This window comes from Dinoponera quadriceps, unplaced genomic scaffold, assembly GCF_001313825.1.
Source record: "Dinoponera quadriceps isolate SergipeBrazil2010 unplaced genomic scaffold, ASM131382v1 scaffold3386, whole genome shotgun sequence".
Lineage (NCBI taxonomy): Eukaryota > Metazoa > Arthropoda > Insecta > Hymenoptera > Formicidae > Dinoponera > Dinoponera quadriceps.
In genome coordinates, this window is record NW_014557714.1 from 562,606 (window position 1) to 581,787 (window position 19,182).

The 19,182-nt window shown below is 45.0% G+C and overlaps 1 protein-coding gene across 1 annotated transcript in view; it reads left to right on the top strand.

Annotated features, from left to right (window-relative positions):
- LOC106749403 (discoidin domain-containing receptor 2-like) overlaps window positions 1-19,182 on the top strand; it is a 325,440-nt gene that overhangs the window by 238,463 nt on the left and 67,795 nt on the right. The window contains exons 7-9 of the mRNA XM_014628805.1: window positions 421-600; window positions 10,354-10,493; window positions 11,526-11,733. Coding sequence (XP_014484291.1) covers window positions 421-600; window positions 10,354-10,493; window positions 11,526-11,733 — 528 coding nt within the window. The remainder of the gene's footprint in view (window positions 1-420; window positions 601-10,353; window positions 10,494-11,525; window positions 11,734-19,182) is intronic.

Below are 19,182 nucleotides of genomic sequence, written 5' to 3' on the forward strand. Positions count from 1 at the left end.
GCGGGCGGGACATTTCGCCCGCGAGTACCGAACCGTGTAACTCATTCGCGCTTATTGACGGCTGACACTCCGCCGGCGCATTTGCTTGTGACATAAGTCGCTCGACGCGTTTTTAACGAAAAAGCAGGCGACGTCTCCCCGAGAGCGCCACCCCGGCGGCATCTCTCGCGGTCGTATCGGCTCGGATCGATCCTCGGGTAATCCTTCGGGCGCCGAGATTAAAAATGTTGACCCTCGTTACTATTTCCCGACGACGCGCTCCTCGCACTCCTTTCACCCGTAACCGTCCGCAATCTTATCACGTACTGCGGCCGAGGAGAAACGCTCGCTCGCGGGCCCGGCCACGTAGCAACGTGATGATGCATAGTTCACGAGCTTATATATTCTTCATACCGGGCTCCACCTTGTTCTTCTTTTCAGAGGGTCTCGTCTCGTATTCCATGCCCCAAGGAATCAAGAGGGGCTCCGAGGTTGACCTTTCCGACAGAACGTACGACGGCCGGGAGGAAGGAGGTTACCTCTCCGGGGGACTTGGTCAACTCGTCGACGGGCAAAAGGGTCCCGACAACTTCAGATTGGACGTCAGCGGCAACGGCAAGGGTAAGGAACGAACGAAGCCTGGCGCGAAGCAAAGAGGAATGGTAGGAGGGGGGGGGGGAGAGGGACGCTGTGAAGCGCGCTCTTCGTGCTGGAACGAGATTAGCGCCGGCGCTAGATCGTGTCTAGATTAGCGTGATAGAGCCGTCTCTCCGAGCCTCCCTCGCTCGTCCGGTCGGTCCCGTCTCGTCTGGTCTCGTCGAGCCTCCTTCTTATTCTCCAACGCTGTCCCGGTATCTCACGCTATCCCGGCTCGTTAACTTCTCCTTCTTCGGCGAAACTGAGCGAACCCGAACGAGTCTCGCGGGGCGATCTCGCGACACGCCTCCGGGCCGCACAACCCCCGCACGTCAAGACCTAATAACGCTCGATCCCGCCGAATTCATCCCGATCCAGCCAACTTTGGCACAACAAAGGCAATTATAATAGTATTATAATAACAAATGTATTCTATATAATAGCAAACTTCGAACTACCTAATGAAATTTAAGCGCCATTAACTATTAGTCACTTCTCTGAGTGTGACCTTAAGATCTTCGGAAATAATCAAAAAACAATATTTGGGTTTATATGTAGGTACGAAAGACCCATTATCATAGTTGAATTGTTGGATACATAGCGAATCGTATAGATACAATGTCTGACCATCACGATTGTGATGGTGAGGGCTCAAACGGATATATATAAGTCCTACTTTGACAACACTTGTCAACTTCTCTCTTGAACTTTTAATTCTACGGATTTAATTTTAATTGAACTGCCTTGAATATTCTGTTTTGACATCAAAATCGCAAAAATGGACATTTAAGACATCGTCGTGGTCAAAATAGGAACAAATTGTATCATCGAAATTGAATCTATTTTGCCATGTTAGGTCCGACCGTGTTGTAGAATCAAAGGTTTAACCTAGGGCAAAATTTCGATTCGGTCCAGTTTCGCCAAAACGGATACAAATCGGGCCAGGTTATACCTGACGATGAGCCAGGTCGGATTATGGCTGCTGTCGGGCCTTGATTGCTCTTCTCGACGGCGAGCCTCATCAGTGCGGCGAGGAGAGCAACGGAGATGACGATGGAACGACGACGAGGAGGACGATGTCGAAACGATTACGTCGACGTTTTCGCACGTGTGCGACACCATATCGCTATTAAATATACGCATTCCCCGCGCCGTACGGCGGGTATAATTCCAAATATGCGGACGTGCGACGAAAATTTCGTTAAAATATCCGGAATAGCAGCCGCTTTTCGGAACGGGCATATTCGCCCGGCGTTATTTAATGAATTTTCAATTTGTACGCGTTCCACTCGCTTGATTTCGCGGATCAAAAGCGCGCCCGCACCCGCCTGCCCGCTCGCGCTTCTCAGTCGACTCGTCCCTTTTTGCATTCGGCCGATTGTGCAACCCGCTCTGTCTGTCTGTGTTTGCCCAATACGATTGTTGGCCCGCAATCCGGAAAGTTTTTTTCATTTGATAAAGCGACGGGCTTTTAATGCGCTCGGACGAACCTGGCGAGCGGCTCATCGGTCCTTCTCGTCGTCGCAACGGAGCTTCGCCCGGTCACATGACCGTCGACGTTCAATTCTAGTTCGTTACTCATGGAGTCAGATTGACCTAAGCGAAAAATTAAAATCCCATAGTTGCCGTGTCCGGAATGATTGCGCATACAAACATGGACATTCTTTCCTCGAAGCATACAACATTTTTTCTACTTCTTTCTGTGCATGCACAGTAAAAAATTTGTATTAAAAGAACGATCCGCTGAAATTGCGTGTCACTTTAACATGGGCGATATGTAAACTTTACATTATATTTGTGTACTTTTTAACACATCCCCCTTCCCCCTGTGTTAAAGTAATATGAAATTTCTGTGGACCGCTTTTAACACAAACATTTTTACTGTGTAGTATCAGTATACTATTTTCTCTTATAGAGGAGAAGTAACTAAAATCTACCTAAATTCTTTACGTCTGCGAACAGAACTTTTTAACAAAATCCGATGTTCCGTGCTTCTGTGAACACGCACAAGCTACGTCACAGCCATCTCATTTGAGTCAACTTACTCCGAGCGGTCATTTCGAATAAAAGAAATTATATTTTTCAACAGTGTCGCAGCAACAGTTAACGAAATACAAGGGGAAACCGCGATATTTCTTACGACCACCGAGAGATTGCAATCGAGAAATTCCAAAACCGACGGAATAATGAAAATAGAAGCAGGAATAATTTACTCGCCATGTCGAATTTTTCGAAAGCGTTTTTAAGTATGCAATGCGTAAGTCATGAGCCATTTCGCGCACTCAACCGACCCGACACCAGCGACATACACTATAGAGAAGGGTATGCTACTTTATTTTTAAGCGAGATATAAATTTTGCGACGGCTAACCTGCGTAATTTTCAGTCCCGGCCTGCCGCACTATAAAAATCATTTCCACTTTGAAACGTAAGATCGTGACAATTTTTCAAGTTTACCTCTTGTACATTCAAAACCACCAAATATGCAAGCAAATGCACACGATAGAAAAATTACCGGCGATAGAAAAATTTCCCAACGTGCCAAACCAGACAGGAAAAAATCAACGCGTCAACGAAGGGTTAATTGCTGGACACAACGTTCCCGTGTACGAAAGCTCGGTTTCTCGGCCGATCGAGCAGCGACCGGAGATGCAGAACGTACGTCGTCGTCGTCGTCGTCGTCACGAGCGTTTCCGAGGCGCGCGGAATGAAAATGAAATTTCCCGTCGGTCAATTTCAGACGGAGGGACGTGTATAGGAGTCCGCGCATGTGTGTCGGTGTAGACGGGAAAGTCGAAAAGGTCAGTAGAATCCGGAAAAGCCGTGAGAGAGAAAGAGAACGAGCGAATGAAAGAGAGAGAGAGAGAGAGAGAGAGAGAGAGAGCCAAAGCGGAGGAGCGCTCCGAAGCCAAACGTGTTCCACGGCGCGCTCGAATCTGTTCCAATTTACATTTATATTGAACCGCGAGCTAGGCTGCGAGCAGCCGACGCTGTTTACTCGCTTTCTGGATACATTTGTGTCTTTCCATTTACGCCATGGGACACCTTGGCCGCTGTCGTCGTCGTCGCGAGTCGCCGGCGCCGCCTTCTCTCTCTCTCTCTCCACCTTCTTAAACTTTTAAACCCGGCAAAACTGCGTGCAACCTCTCTCCCGGCTCTCTTTAAGCTCGAGGAGCATCGTCGCGCAGTCGGTGGCAATTGAAACGCTTCACCTCCGACTTGCCCCGCGTGAGATCGATATTCGCGTCCGTGACCACGACGACAACCGCGAGCAGCGCACGACGTCGGGAAGGAAGCGCGTGGATGAGCGAATGGAGAACCGGTAAAGAATGAGAGCGATGTACAGGGTGTCTGTGTCGCTAAGAGGGACGTCTGTTATATACTTGTAGTTTAAGTCAATGGGAGCAAAAGAGTCCTGCACCTTTCCGCGAACGACCACGCAAAATTTTGAATTATTAATTATTAAAAAAAAATATATATATATATATATAGAGGCTTCTTAAATAAAAACTCGAATCGATAACTCAAAAATTTATGGTTATTTGCAAAACCGTAAGATCGAGTAATCATAATCAATCTCTATGAATGGTTTATGTACAATTGAACAAGTTACAGAAGATAATTTTAAAAATAAAATAAGTTATATGTTTGTTTTGGTTGACCTATCCTCTGGTTGTCTGGTTAGTTTTGGGCAACATTTGCCCAATGAATGCTAATGTGACCAATATTGGATCAATTTATCGGCAATGAATTGTATGTAGGGTTGAGGAGACTTGATCCGTAGATCAAGTGTCCCCAATCTGGCGTGGATCATATTTCTCCAATAGTATTATTTTCAAATTTTCACTTTACTTTTGATAAACAAATCGATTTTTATTGATTAACCTTGTAATTACTTTCTTAAAGCAACAATTCGATTTTAATCTAATTACAAAACCTAACTGAAAGAACAATTAAATGCGAAAAAAATAATTTGCCACTCCCAAAATGTAAAACACAACCTCGCTCTGTTGTTATCAGCGCTCAATTATCAAAGTGACATTTAACGTTTCTTACAGTTGAATACTAGAATGAATACTACTGCTAACATGAAGAAAAAAAAATTAAAGTTTTTCCATCGTCGGAATAATGGCTAGGAATTAAGTTTCCCAAAGGATCAAGAGTCTGTCGTTAAGTACAACGGTTGTCATATACTTGTAGATTCAAGCATTCCGAACAGAAACATCCCTTTCCATTTTGCAAATAATCACGCAAATTTTCGAGTTGCCAATTAAAGGAGACTCCATACGTGGCCACTTTCAGTAATTAATAACTCAACATTTTTCGCGGATGTTTGCAAAATAGTAGAGGACTTTCTTGTTCGTATTGACCTAAACTGCAAATACATAACGCATGTCCCGCTTAGCGACAGACTCCCTGTATATAAGGTTATCTCTCGGTGTGTCGATAATGCTGCTTTTAGTTGACCGCCCAGGAGCGATCCCGGACGAATCGCCGGCCTCGGGAAATGCGCGGTGCACGCGCGCTTGCGGAAATATTATTTACGATCCGGTTATTAATTTCCATCGGAAAAGTTAGCCGGCTAGTGTGTCGCTTGCTCTTTCGCGATTTTGTTTGAATATTTATCCGGCGTATAGCGCGACTTATTTAAATGTTTATTAATTCCCTGGCCGCTCTCTCCCTCTCTCTCTCTCTCTCTCTCTCTTCCTCTCGTCCTCGGCTGTGTTTCTTTTGCCGTACAATGGCGAATACTGTATGAATTGGAATTGTACACAGCGCGGCGCACTTTTTATTTCGTCGGAATGTATGAATTATATAGTCGCAAATATGCGATTTCCTTTGTGGCCGCTGTGCGGCGCGCGGTGACCCGATGTAAAATCATAATGCGAGTGTGTGTGTGTGTGTGTGTGTGTGTGTGTGGAAAGTGATCTCTAATTAAATCGCGCATCTGAAGGGTAGAAAAGGTGGCGAACTGCCTTATTAATAAATATTTGCGCGATATATCACATAATCGTGGTGTTAATTAGAGGATTAATTTATTCCACTCCAAAGAGAGCAAATATATTTTTCCCCGATTCTTTGGGAGGTCTCTGACAAAACTGTCATGCAATATCAATCTTTATAAATAGCCGAGATTCAAGAAAGTAACTTGGAAACTAAAAACGGACCCGATGGTGTACACCGAGGGCTAATTACGCGATTCATTACGCGATAAATGCTCACGCGATTAATTCCCCGGGCCTTATCACGCGATGACAACTGATACGTACTCTCTTTAACGAGGTTTCTCCCTTCCTCTTTGCCTTGCAAAACTTCTTAAGGCATAATGGAAAAGAAGTCTCTCCCTCTCTCTCTCTCTCTCTCTCTCTCTTTCTCTCTCTCTTGCAATGAACTTTCGCTTCGCTTAAACTTGACAGTATCATATTAGGCTTACGAGGCCTACACATTTCCTTCGCTTAAGGTAACGGTCCCATTTATGGATCTAGTCAAACTTAGTTCGTAAATGTATTAAAGAAATACACATTATAATGAAAACACGGAAAAAAATGTTTTGTATTCTTTAGTTCGTTTATAATTATTGTATTTTAAGGCACTCAGAAACATTACAGATATTTAAGGAAGACCTAGAATATAAAATATGGAATATTATTTATCTATAGACAAAAATTTGCGTGACTACTGCTGTTATCAATCTGATTTAATGGGATAATTGGTTTCGTGGCGGCAACCTCCTGATCTACGAAGGAAATAAATAAGAATTGGTGACAATCTTGATAAACGTAAGCAGTTAAAAGGATGCAAAAACCACGATTTTTATTCTTTACATTAATTTCTCTCGCGAAGTAGATTTGACAGACTTATGGTGTTACTTCAGCGTCGAGATTGCGGATGTTCTTCTCGAGGTTGATAATCGGACCATCAATCGGGGCTCGCCCCGTCCGCAGGCGGGTCTGTTGCTCGGCGGGCCGCGCGGACATCCTTAATACAGCTTTACGAGCATTGTACGCTCGTAACTGTATAGCTTTCAAAACGGTTTAAAGGACAGGGTGAGTCATCAAGCGATGCTGGACGAGGGAGGGGAGGGGGGACCAAAGGTATACACGATACACCCGCGGACCCGGGGTGGTGGTTATCTTACGATCCTCGTGAAGGTCCAGAATTGATGGTAGATAGCGACCGAAGGCGGCGACGGCGGCGGCCGTGGCGACGACAGGAAACTGGAAACTATTTACTCGAGGGACGATATTAAGGATAGGAAGGGATCGGAGGAGAGGGAAGAGGACGAGGAGGGAAAGAGCAAAGGAGCGGCTATATGAAAGCGGATAGGTCAGGGCGATATAACGCGCGAACCCCCCGGTATATTGTTGAAAACGGAAGGGACGATCGCTTGCTCGTTTGCGCGAGGAGCGAGGGAAACGAGAGAGAGAGAGAGAGAGAGGACGGCGACGGTGGTCGCAGGAATCCGAACGCAAAATCGCACGCGCGCGAGTACGCGAGTGACCGCGCACAATGCAAATTGCCGCCGCGATCGGCATTCCTGCTGAGTTTTAATAAACCGTGTAAGATTCTTAACGGATGTGAGACAAATTCATGGACTCGACGTGGTGAGAGAGAGAGAGAGAGAGAGAGAGAAAGAGAAAGAAAGTTTTCCCTTCCGACGATGTCGAAAGTCGGGCGCGGCCGAGAAAGAGAGAGCCGGGAGAGTCTCATTTTTCTTCCACCCCTCTTTCTTCCTGCAGCTCCCCTCCCCCTCGGCCGTGCCATCCTACACTTTTCAGGGATTTCGTCGAGAGGAGCGGAGATAAAGGTACGAAGAATTTATAGCGCAAAGAACGGATCTCTCGGAGGCACTGGAGCGTGGGATCTGTGTATCAGCGTTTCGCAACATGTAGGAAGATATCGAGGGTGTGAGAGAGGGAGAAAGATGGGGTGGCAGGGGGAGGAGACGAGAGAAATATAAACAGGCAGGACGGGTGGATACGCAGACTCGCGGCGACGAGTTGTTTCTATCACGGCGCTCTCGATTCGGCGTTGAAAGACGAAGAGAGAAGGACGAATCGCACGCCTCCGAGGCGTCGATAAACACCCGGGATCCGGAAGGAAGCGGAAATCTAAATACGCAGGAATCTAATTATCCGAACGCAACGGTCGTTCCCACCCCCCTGCCTTTTCATTCTTTCATTATTAATTCCCGCGAAGGCTCGTCCTTTGACGAATGACGAACACACAGCGGCTAATTCAGGGATATTTGCGCGCGGTTGCCGCGGCGTTTCCAGATTTTCGAGGATAATGTTTGAAAGTTACCGAGAGAGGGAGAGAGTGACCAGGGGTGAAGGAGAAGGGAACGAGGGAGGAAGGGAGAGAGAGAGAGAGAGAGAGAGAGAGAGAGAGAAAATGTTCCTGAGAAACGCGTAACACGGCGCGCCGGCCGGGCTTTAGGGTTATTGCAGTCCGTTTTCAATCCGCATATTCCCGCGAGACACGTGTGTTTCCACATGTACTCATACAGCGGGATCTAATGGCAGGACTCGCGCAATAACCCGCCGCCCCCGCCGCCCCCGCAGCTTGAAACTCTTCCGTATCGTGTAGCACGCTTCTCGCGCTGGCTTCTGCTATATAACGAGCGCAACATTTCCGGGAGAAATGAAGCGAGAGCGAAGGAGCGAGAAGGGTGGAGAGGGAGAGAGGAGGAGCGAGGGAGGGAGCGTAACAGAAAGCACGAAAACAAACTCGAAACGTAATTAACGTTTCGAGGTAGCATACGAGTCCCACGCGAAAGCCCCCCCTCCCCCCAACAACTCGCGAATCTGAAACGGGTAATTTAAATTCTATTAAGAGAACATTCGCGGCGTTTGTGGGGGAGTTACTCGCGCGGCCGGGAGAGCGAGGAGGAGCGAAGGGAAACAGCGGGGAGCGAGAGAGAGAGAGAGAGAAAGAGAGGGGGAAAAAATCTCTCCTTGAATTTTCAAAAAGTTCCCGCGAAAGTTGGCCGGCGCGCGTTCGCGAATTATTTCAGTTATCGAGTTATCTTTATGAAATTACCTTCGTTGTGCGAAACGGCAACATCACGACGGTGCTTTCGCCCGTCTGTCCGTCCGTCCGTCCGCCCGTTGATTCGTTCCTCGAAGACTTTAACTCGCGCGAAAACTTCTCCCAGCGTTGCTTAATTGGAAGTCAGATTTTTCGTCGGATTTTCGTGGCGAAGGAAAACCTCTCCTCCCGCTCGATCTCGTTCTCACTGCTATTTCTCTCTCTCTCTCTTTCTCTCTCTCTTTCTCTCTACCTCTTATACTTTCTTTCCGTCTCTAAATTGATTTATTTACTTATCGGTCGCGCGGGGAACATGCGCGGTTCGCGATTTTGCCGCGCAATGCTGATGACTTTGACGCAACATTTGTTCATCGCAAGAGGGCGAGAGAGAGGGGGGGGGGGGGGGGGGAGATCCGTTTATTTGATACGCGCGTTTTCCGTTTACGCCGCGTCCAAATAAATTCGATGTCACGCACGGATTGTCTATCATTCGCGTTACGGATTTTATTGTCTTGTTTATAGGTGCGTGCGCTGCAACCATAAATGGCGTACCGCATCATACAAAACCGTGACATAAATCGCCCCCCCCCCCCCCCCCCCCCNACGCGGATGAGAATCCTTTTATACGCGACGCCCTGCGTTACGATTTTTTATTGAATACGTTATCTGTGATACGCGCCCGCTCTCGCTCGCTCGCTCGCGTACAGAACAGATTTGAAATAACAACTGCAAACCGTTCAATCATCCTTAAGCATTAAAAGGTACCAGCGTTGTACCCGACACGTTTGCATATTTGTAGAGAAATTGCATCGATATGCAAAGAGAGAGGGGAAGAGAAAGAGAAGCGAGAGAGGACGTTATGGAATTAGCGATCGGAATTTCGCAGGCGTGTTTTCGCATTTCCGCTTGGAAAGTCGATTTCTCGTCTCTTCGAGGCCAAACTCCCGTTTCCGCACCTTTTTCGTTGAGAACGGAGAAATGTGATTGTCGATTATAAAAATCAGTCCTGCGTTGAAAAAGTAAAACACTATCGTTTACGTAATATTTATCCGGGTAATAATTAAAAATGGGAGGGGGGGGGGGCTGGAAAAGCCTCACACAATTTTTCCCTATACAGAAGTCCCTACACGGAAATGCAACGCTCGTACAAATTAGCGCGATTAATAAATCTAATCTCTCTGGGCTACTGAAAATAATTATCGTTATCGAAATACTCTTAAATTGATAAAACTATTGACTTAAGAGAAGCTGAGAAACACGTAATTACTTAATTCCAGCACCTTTTTTCTGTGCGTAGAGATTCGATTTTCCATTTACGTTCGCAAATTTGCGACAGCAACATCCCGCGCGTCAGTTCGATCTTTCTCGCGCGATTTCCCGGCCGGCGCGTCTCAGGGACTCGCGGAAACTTCGTCGAAGTCGCCGATTGGTTTTATTCGTTCGAAGAACGAGTTATCTCACAGACGTGAAATCAAGCAATTCCTTGAAAAGTAGAAAACGGCGGATAGTAACGATGGTAGATACACCGGGACCGAGAAAAAAAGGGATAATCTCGCGAAAATTAGTCACTCTCAGCGCCGACCATATTTTTTCCGTCCGAAACGCGCCGGCGAAACGCAACATCCCCGGTCTCTCCCTTCCCTGCGGTCCCTACGGTGTTCTTGAAAAAAAATGAGCGTTATTTTAACGGATAATCCGTTTGTTCCAGGATACGAATGGGTCGGCTGGCGGAACGACACGCCCAACATGCTCGGACGTCCGGTGGAAATAACTTTCGAGTTCGACTACTCGAGGAACTTCACTGCCATACACCTACACATGAACAATTACTTCACGAAGGACGTGCAGGTATCGGCCCCCCGGCCGCCGTTACCGGTATTATTTCGGAAGTTACGAGCGCGCACCGGAACTACCGTAAATTTCGCGATCGCGCACACATTTCTCGCGCGGCGCCTTCGCGCGTTTTTGAGCGGCCCTTTAAAAAGATTCCCTCGCGATTTACAGCGCGGTAATTCTTGTCCGCTGCTCCTGAGCTCTCGGTATTTCCATCGACGACACCGAACGACCGACGAGGACGACGTATCGACGCCGAATTCTCGCTCGATCGGACGCGCTCGAATTAAGGACTCTCATCCGCGCGGTCTGCCTCGCCCGAAATGTGGCGCGTGAACGCGTGTTTCTCTCGTCGCCTCGTAGTTCAGCGATTAACTCGTGCAATCAACTCTCTCGTTTTCTCTTTAATTCGACTTCACACGCGACGTGCGCAGAATGGAACGGAATATTGCGGGCTTGCGAAAGCACGTCGATGATTTGATCCGCTCGAGGAACGATTTTACAGACGCGAGGTCACGATTATTTGCCGTGTTGAAAATAATAGATAACAACGACGGTAGATGCACTGAAATAAGAAAGAAAATTGTCATTCCCGCGTACGAATGTGAAATGAAAGAAAATAATAAAAATATTGTGTTCATAGGATAGAGATTCAAATCAATCATTCCCGGCGCCAAACATGTATTCGTTCTCAAAAATAATAATAACAAAGTATGTACAAAATTATTACGCTCTAGCTGAACGGAAAGCCAGGATAGGCGGCTCGGAAAGTTTTGAGATCTGGAAATAAAGCAGCTCCGTGGTGTCTTATCCCGCGAGGGAGCGGACGACCCGCGATTTCGACACTCGGTCAAACGGCGTCCCTGTTTTTATCGATAGCTGTTTCATTGTAAAGAAGGAAAAAAAAAGATAAACGAAAATCGGGGCGAGCAAAATTGCAAGAAGAAGCGTGGTGGAAAGTCCGGCCAACTAGCCAGAATGGAAATCCTCCGCTCTCCGACGCTGCTGTGCCGCGGATGAATAACGCGAAGCGTCCCCGGTTCACAGGTTTTCTCGTACGCGAAGGTGTACCTCGGCATGGGCGGCAATCAGTTCATCGGCGAGCCCGTCCACTTCTCCTACATACCCGACCAGGTGCTCGAGCAGGCGCGCGAGGTCACCATTAAGCTGCACTCGCGCGCCGGCCGGTTCCTCAAGCTGCAGCTCTACTTCGCGGCCCGCTGGATCATGCTCAGCGAAGTGATCTTCGAATCGGGTAAGAGAAAGATCACACTTGTCCCCTATTTCCCCTCTCTTCCCGTCTGCGTCCCGTACCACCCCGTCGACGTTTCTTCCACAATCGAGATTTATTTCCCGACATTACCCTTCCTAACACTCGCGACGAGAAACTAAGCTTCTCTCCCGTCTTTGGCCCCGTTCGCTTTCGCCTCCCCCCTCCCTCCTTTCTACCCTATCACTCTCTCTCTCTCTCTCTGTCTCGGGCGCGTGCGTTTCTAGACGCGCCTTTAGTTAAACGGAAAATCAGAGTAGGCGGCCCAGAAAATTGAGATCTGGAAATAGAGCGGTTTCGAAGTGTCTTATCTCGCGGGCGAACGAGCGAACGATCCGACACGATTTCCAATTTTAAATGGCATACTTTCAACGAGGATATGAGCGCCGGGGACGCCGCGCTCGGGAGGGAGGGAGGGTAAATCGTCCCGAAGCTCGCGTGTGCGTCGCCTCGCGAAAGCTCGCGGGAGAAAAATGATTCGGACGGGGCAGTTTCGAGGGACGCGCGCGAAATTCGAAGCCCTCTCTTCGCGCGCGTCATTCGGCCGTTAATCAGCTTGCGAACGAACCGCGAAACCGCTCGCTCGTCTCCAGTAGTGAGATATTAACGGCGAGAAGTGAAGCCTATACGTCGGTCGAAGCGAACTTCATTTTTCGGACGCTTTCACCTGCCGTTTCGTTGCTCCTTCGTATTTTTACATTTCGTCGTTCTGAATTGTTAATACGTTGACTGTCACGGAGCTCACCGGTGACCAGCCCTACTTGAGAAAAAAGCGCTTAGTGTTGGGTTTTGTCACGCTTATATATTTGTCATATTTATCAGATAAAACAGGATACGAAATTATCCGATTTCGAAGGATTAATAACATTAATAACAACGTATTTTAACGTTTTGCTTTAACTTTCTGCTGTATCCGGAATGAGAATAGGCGTTCCCGAATGGTTTTCATCTACTGAACGCGTATCCGTTGTCTAAATTTGGCTACGCCTTGAGTTGGATCACAATTTTAATAAAAATGGCGTGAAAGAGACCAAAAACGTGAATTTTCAGGGTTTTCTTGACGTTGTAGCATCGGTAGCGAATTTTTTCCCCGCATTTCGTTAATACCACGCAAAAGTATCAACTTTTTGCTTTAAAACGCATTTCGTATCGTTTCCGTACGATTTTTCATTTGCAGGATACAGCTAAAATTAAAAACACTGGTTGCGCGCGCTCGACATCAATGTCGTGTTTAGCTGTACCTTGAAAAATTAAACCGAAACCATGCAAAATATATTCTAAAGCTAAAAGTTGATACTTTTGCGTAGTATTAGCGAAATGTAAGAAAAAAATTTTCTGCTGATACTACAAATGAACTACGAATGAAAATCCTCACAATTGGCTTTTTTGGTCTCTGTCGATATTTTTCTCAAAATTATAACCCAATAGCCAAATTTTGTCAACCAATTCGTAGATAGAAACCATTCGGGAACACACCTATTTTTATTCCGAATATAGAAACCTTGTTGATCAGTGTAATTTTTATAAGCAAAATGAACAACATCGACTTGGTGTTTCTAGATATTTAACGAGGTCATCCTAAAGTGCCCTTTTAATACCCAAATTTCCTACGAGAATTTAATAAAAAATGATAAATTCCCCACTGAAAGAAAAATATTTGGTTTCTGTAACTTTAATGTCATAACTATACACTATAGTAAAAGAATTGCAGTCAGGAGAATCATTTTTTAAATAAATGTCACTATAATATCAGTGATAATAACCTTATGTATTGCTTACATATTGCTATTATTGTTATTGTGGTTAAAACCAGAAACGGGTATATATTTGAGGCCGAAAATAACCGAAATTTCTCTCAGCATTTGTATCAACCCAATATTTGTAATTATAATTGAACGATGAATTAATTATAGCGAAGGAAACCATTTTTTAACCATTTTGTAAATATATAGTGGGGACAATCTGCATACAAGGTCGTTTAATTCAGTGACAATAATAATTTTATATGCGTATCGCTGTCATATATCACCTTTTGGCTGGAACAAAAAATATCGCCGGCCTCGAAAATGACTATAATTTTAGTCAGATCGATCGTTTGTTTTCCTCACCCGATTTACAACACTGTGGCATCTAATTGGTTTAAAGCAATTGCACATATAACAAGTTAAATCTACCGTCAATAGCGAGCTGATGAAACGAGCCGGCGAATAAATGCATCATAAATAGCATTTATTTACCTCTGTATCCTCGGCATCGTTCGAACTTGATTTGAGCTCCGAAGTAATCCGCGGAAATCAACGTGTCAATGAGCAACGGTGCGAATACGCGGGATACGAGCGCGCGCCCGGAGAGGCTCGCGATTTCGCGATCGATCGGACGACAATATCCCGGCCGGAAGTGGTCAAGCGCGAAAGCGAGAACGAGAGCGAGAGCGCGCGCGGCCGAGACATTTAAAGTTCCCGAGATCGTTTAGTCCCCGCGCATTGTTGCTCCGTCCGACTTTAAAGCACTGCGGAAAGCAAGAAGCAGAAGTATCCGCGGCACGTTGTGCGAATGAGAGCACGTGGTCGCGGACCGGAAACGAAACTTACTTACCACTCGAGCACACACACACACACACACACAAACACAGCACACCTAGGCACACACTTCAAAAAGTTTCACCTCGAAAAGCCGGAACGTTCCGCCCGACGAGCCAGACGAGAATGATATAGACAAACAGAGAGAGAGAGAGAGAGAGAGAAAGAGAGGAAGGAGAGAGAACGGAACCGTCGTTAATCATTCTCTCAGTGCCGCCGTGTTCTTACGTTTCGCGAAAGATAACTTCGGCCGTGTAACACTCGAGCGAGGGCTGATTTTCTTTGTCACCCTTCGCAGCACGGAGGCATCCGCCCTCCCTCAACGCCACGTAAAACTCCTTGCACGTACTTTTCCTCTCCCTTCTCGCCCTTTACACAGCCCGTATATGAGCGTGGAAGTCGCTCGTGCATTGGGGAAAAGAATTGTTAATCTCGCTGCAAATTACGGTCATTTCCGGCGTCAATCGTGTCCTCTTGTTTCCCCCTGACGGCAAAGTAACAACGGGAATAATCAAACGAAGTTATTGTAAAAAGTAGAGGAGAAAGTGGTGTTATGTCCCTCTTAATGTCCTTACTTTTAGGCGAATTCTAATGATTCATGGAATTATTTGTTCAGCAGCCCGTCCTTACGCACTGGCGCTAATATGCCAATATACAATAGCCGGGATTTGATATAACGCATTTTTACGCCGGAATTTGATATAACGCATTTACTTTCGAAACGTTTTCAAGGTACACTCAGCGTTTAATTATACGCACTCCCTCATTCTCCCTAAACTTGGGCGTATTATTACACATGTGCACTCGAGTGTTTCGTTCGTTATTTAATATTTTATTCCGCTGTAAACATTTCAAATTATGCAAAGTTAAACAATAGCATGACATTTTCCTAATTTGGCTTCCCGGTGAAATAGATTCAACACGGCCTTTTTCCCGAGGTTTTCGTATCAAAGTAGTTACCTAGTGAACACCAATTAACAGTAACATAATATTAACAGTAACATAATATCTGTGTTATAATTTCCCACTTAACAATGTTACTGTTACATAATATACGCGTTATATTGCGTTGTTCAATGGGAAATTATAACGTTAGTGTTATGTTACTGTTAGTTGGTGTGCGTATTCGCTGGATTATTTGATAAGTCGATAATATAAGTTAGGTTAAAGAGGCTTATTCGTTATGTAAAAACTGTCCCGACAGTTGCAGGCATGAGAGCGACTCACTACTTTCCTTACTTTTCTTCACTTATTTAGAAACATCTCACTTTTTCTTACTTTAAAAAAAAAAAAGAACAACTCACTTTTCTCTTACTTTTTCCTCACTCGACTTGAGGTCTTTAAGAAAAAAAACTCGATTATAAGAAATCACATTCAATAACTACTTTCTCCAAAGACGGAACAAATGATTCAAAGAAAATAGGAAATAGTAATGACACCGACGATGTAATGCTCATCAAGTGAAGAATTGCGATTTTACTGTTTAAACTGTTTTCATCGGGCTTGTCAGAAAGACAAACACTAACCGACAAGAGCACATCTGACTGTGTTTTCTTTAAATTACGTGGAATCGATCGTCCATGACGTTTGTCCATAAAATCAAAACAAATTATTAATCAGCGAACCCAAGAAAATAGACAATGGCCGTCATGAACACACTTTGTTACTTTTTCAGGAAACTCACTTTTCTCACTATTTTTGAGAGCTAAATCGTTCCTACGCTTGCAGTTTGTATCTATCCCTCTACAAAACATTTTTATATACATTGTTCTACGTATGTACATTTGTGTATATTGGGTGTAGTATGTATGTACACTTATGGTGTAACTGTGGTGAACTTCCTTAATAGATATACATACAACATGCATTTAAATATATCATGAAACATATGTATCTATGGAATATACAATCAGTATCATGTAAGATATACACATACTAAATACACATCGCTGCATATACATACTGTATATTGTAATGTATATCCGTCTTATGCATATGGAATGTATATACAGGATATTATTTGCACATCATCGAGCATATATGTATATACAGGAAATATCCAATGTTACATGGGTCCCGATAAATGAATCAGTATCTACATTTAAATTCACGGTCATGTTCATTGTTGTTCTTTCTAAGGTTTTTTTATTTTGAATAAATATACAAATTTGTAACAAAACACTATGTTTCTTTGAACAAAACTAATTTTTAAATCCGTTTTAATAGGGTGNGGGGGGGGGGGGGGATTATCACTCCTGTTCCTCTTTGACGTATTATACACTGTCGCCACATTTTTATAAATAAGTAATAAATACAAATAAATATTTTCTAATGTTGAATCTAAAATTGTTTGAACAACACTTGAGCAAATGCGATCGTCAAGTTTTCAATTTAAAATATTGATGAAATATTAACAAAGTTATTGTAACATTTAAATGGGGAGGGGGGGTCATAACATTACCTTTTCCTCCGATATTAATGATATTAGTAGCTCTGCAGCATTGCAGCGTTTACTGCAAAAATGGCTCTCCCGACTACAATTGTTTGATCACGCGAAGTTACAGTCACGAATATCGAACACTTTTCTCCCCGCTGCTTGCATATCGGGCGCGTAACGTCAGGTTGTATCTCTCAATGAAGCAGCGCGTCGTGCGCGCTATTTTAATTATCGGAGTTTTATATTGGAAAGGGAGAAAAGGGGCAAAAAGGGTTACGCCTGCTATATTAATATAGATGAATGAAGCGTGAATGAGGGGAGAATTTTTTACCGAAACAATAAGAATCCTACGCCGATAATTTTATGAACGAACGAAGCTCAATAGAGACGTGTGCTCGCTCGCGCGCGATCTTCTATTAATAAAGAGGATCCGTGTCGGTATCGACTGATCCGTGTTGATAATCAACACGCGCGTCGCGTCATCGTTATTATTATATTTCCCGAAATGAACTATCCTCGTGTGCTCGGCGTGAGGAGCAACTCGGCACATGGCGGCGATGTGTGATCGTTAATCGTTTCCAACGTCCGGGGTGGTTCTATACATCGTTCCCGCCCTTTCTATTCTCGAAACGAGGGCTTTGTTTGCTCGGATAGAAAATAACTCGAATCCCTATATAGATTGTCGTAATCCATACGCGGGAAATAGTACACAACGGAAAATACCGTGCCACCCGCAGCGATGCGACCGGAAATTGTGCCGAACTACATCGCGCGAGCGAGCGCACGATACGACGAGCTTTATTAAACATTTGCCAGCTTACGCGCTGCAACTATTACAATTACGCTATTCTTACGCGGCTGGCGAATTCTTCTAATAAGCCTCGGAAGATAAATTTTTTTATTTCAATTAAACTTCTCTATTTTCCTATTTTCCTTTTGCGTTTGAAAAAAAATAGAATTTTATTAATTAAATTAATCTTTAGACGATCTTTTTAATATCATCCAAAAAACAGAATCTATTTTCCTATTTTTCTATTTTCTATTCTTTTATTTGAATTAAATTTTTCGGTTTTTTCGAATGCATTCTGAAGCTCATCAAAGTGAAAGCGTTGCAACCTTTCCGCCACAGACGCAACATATAGAGGAAATATTGTAGTAAGAATTACCATGAAATTTTGTAATGCTAGATTATATCGAAATTATGACTGAAATTATTATGTAGTGGCGGAAAAAGGAATTAATTAGTGAAACGTTAAACAAGCAAGTGGAAAAAGATAGAAAATAACGAGCAACGTGAGCCAATACGCAGAATTTGGCGCGCAAACCAGGATATCATACGCCAGTAATTCAAAGTGAATCAATACACGTTAATTAAACCAGGTTGAAACATTAATGTGCCAATCAATTATACCGGGATCGATATTTTTCTACACCGGGGCATAAATGCCGTTGTACCGATAGAATTAGTCAACACCGCCGTAATTGGAGTAAATCTTTTCAGTAGCGACATTATTGAAACTAATACGTCACACGTTGTTTCAATAACTCAGATATTAGCTTCAGCGATTTGTTGCTGTCGAATCAAGAAGATTTTGCCCGATTACGGTGCAGCTGATCGACTTAATTGACGGCAACATTTTTCCGCTCATTTTATCGGCTCGTGTCGAGAGCTTTCCACGTGTATAAATTACCCTGACTATAATGATTAATCCCATCATAAAAGCAGGGCACCAATTCTCGGCGATAAAGATGCCGAAGCTCGCGAATTTCTCCGCGGATTAGGAGCGCCGTTCGTTCGCCGGTCAACTCCGGCTCGACGATCGATATCGAGAGCTCGACACAGAGAGAGAGAGAGAGAGAGAGAGAGAGAGAAAGAACAACGATTCCTTCGCCGAGTTTCCGATCCCGGGAAAGAGTCGACGAGTTCCCAAGAGCTCGCGCTGCTGTGCGGCAAAACGCGGCAGTTACGGCAGCTTAAGCAATGACCGGTTTATCCGTCGTCGTCGGTGCCGCATATCGACCGGCGATATTTCTTTTAATCCGTCTCAAACGATCCGGGACGAAACTTAGTTGCCGCCGGCTGGCCGGCACTCCGATGTAGCGCTTTCGAAAGTTCCGTGTCGCTCCGTCGCACCGGCCACACCGGGAGAGAGAGAGAGAGAGAGAGAGAGCGGCTACGTCGTTAATCATTCGACGTACTCCGCGAGCGAGTGAGCCCAGGCTCGCGATAAGTTGGACCGACCGGCCGGCTGGCCCAGAGGCGAGCAATGTTCCTCGTCACCTGTATACCACATAACTCGTATTCACGTCGTGCGAACGCTTCGTTGAGCCGCGTCATCGATAGGAAAATATATCGCTCCCCGCGGCGGCCGCGGCGCCGCCGCCAACGACGGAGTTTTCCAGCGAGCGAACGAGCGA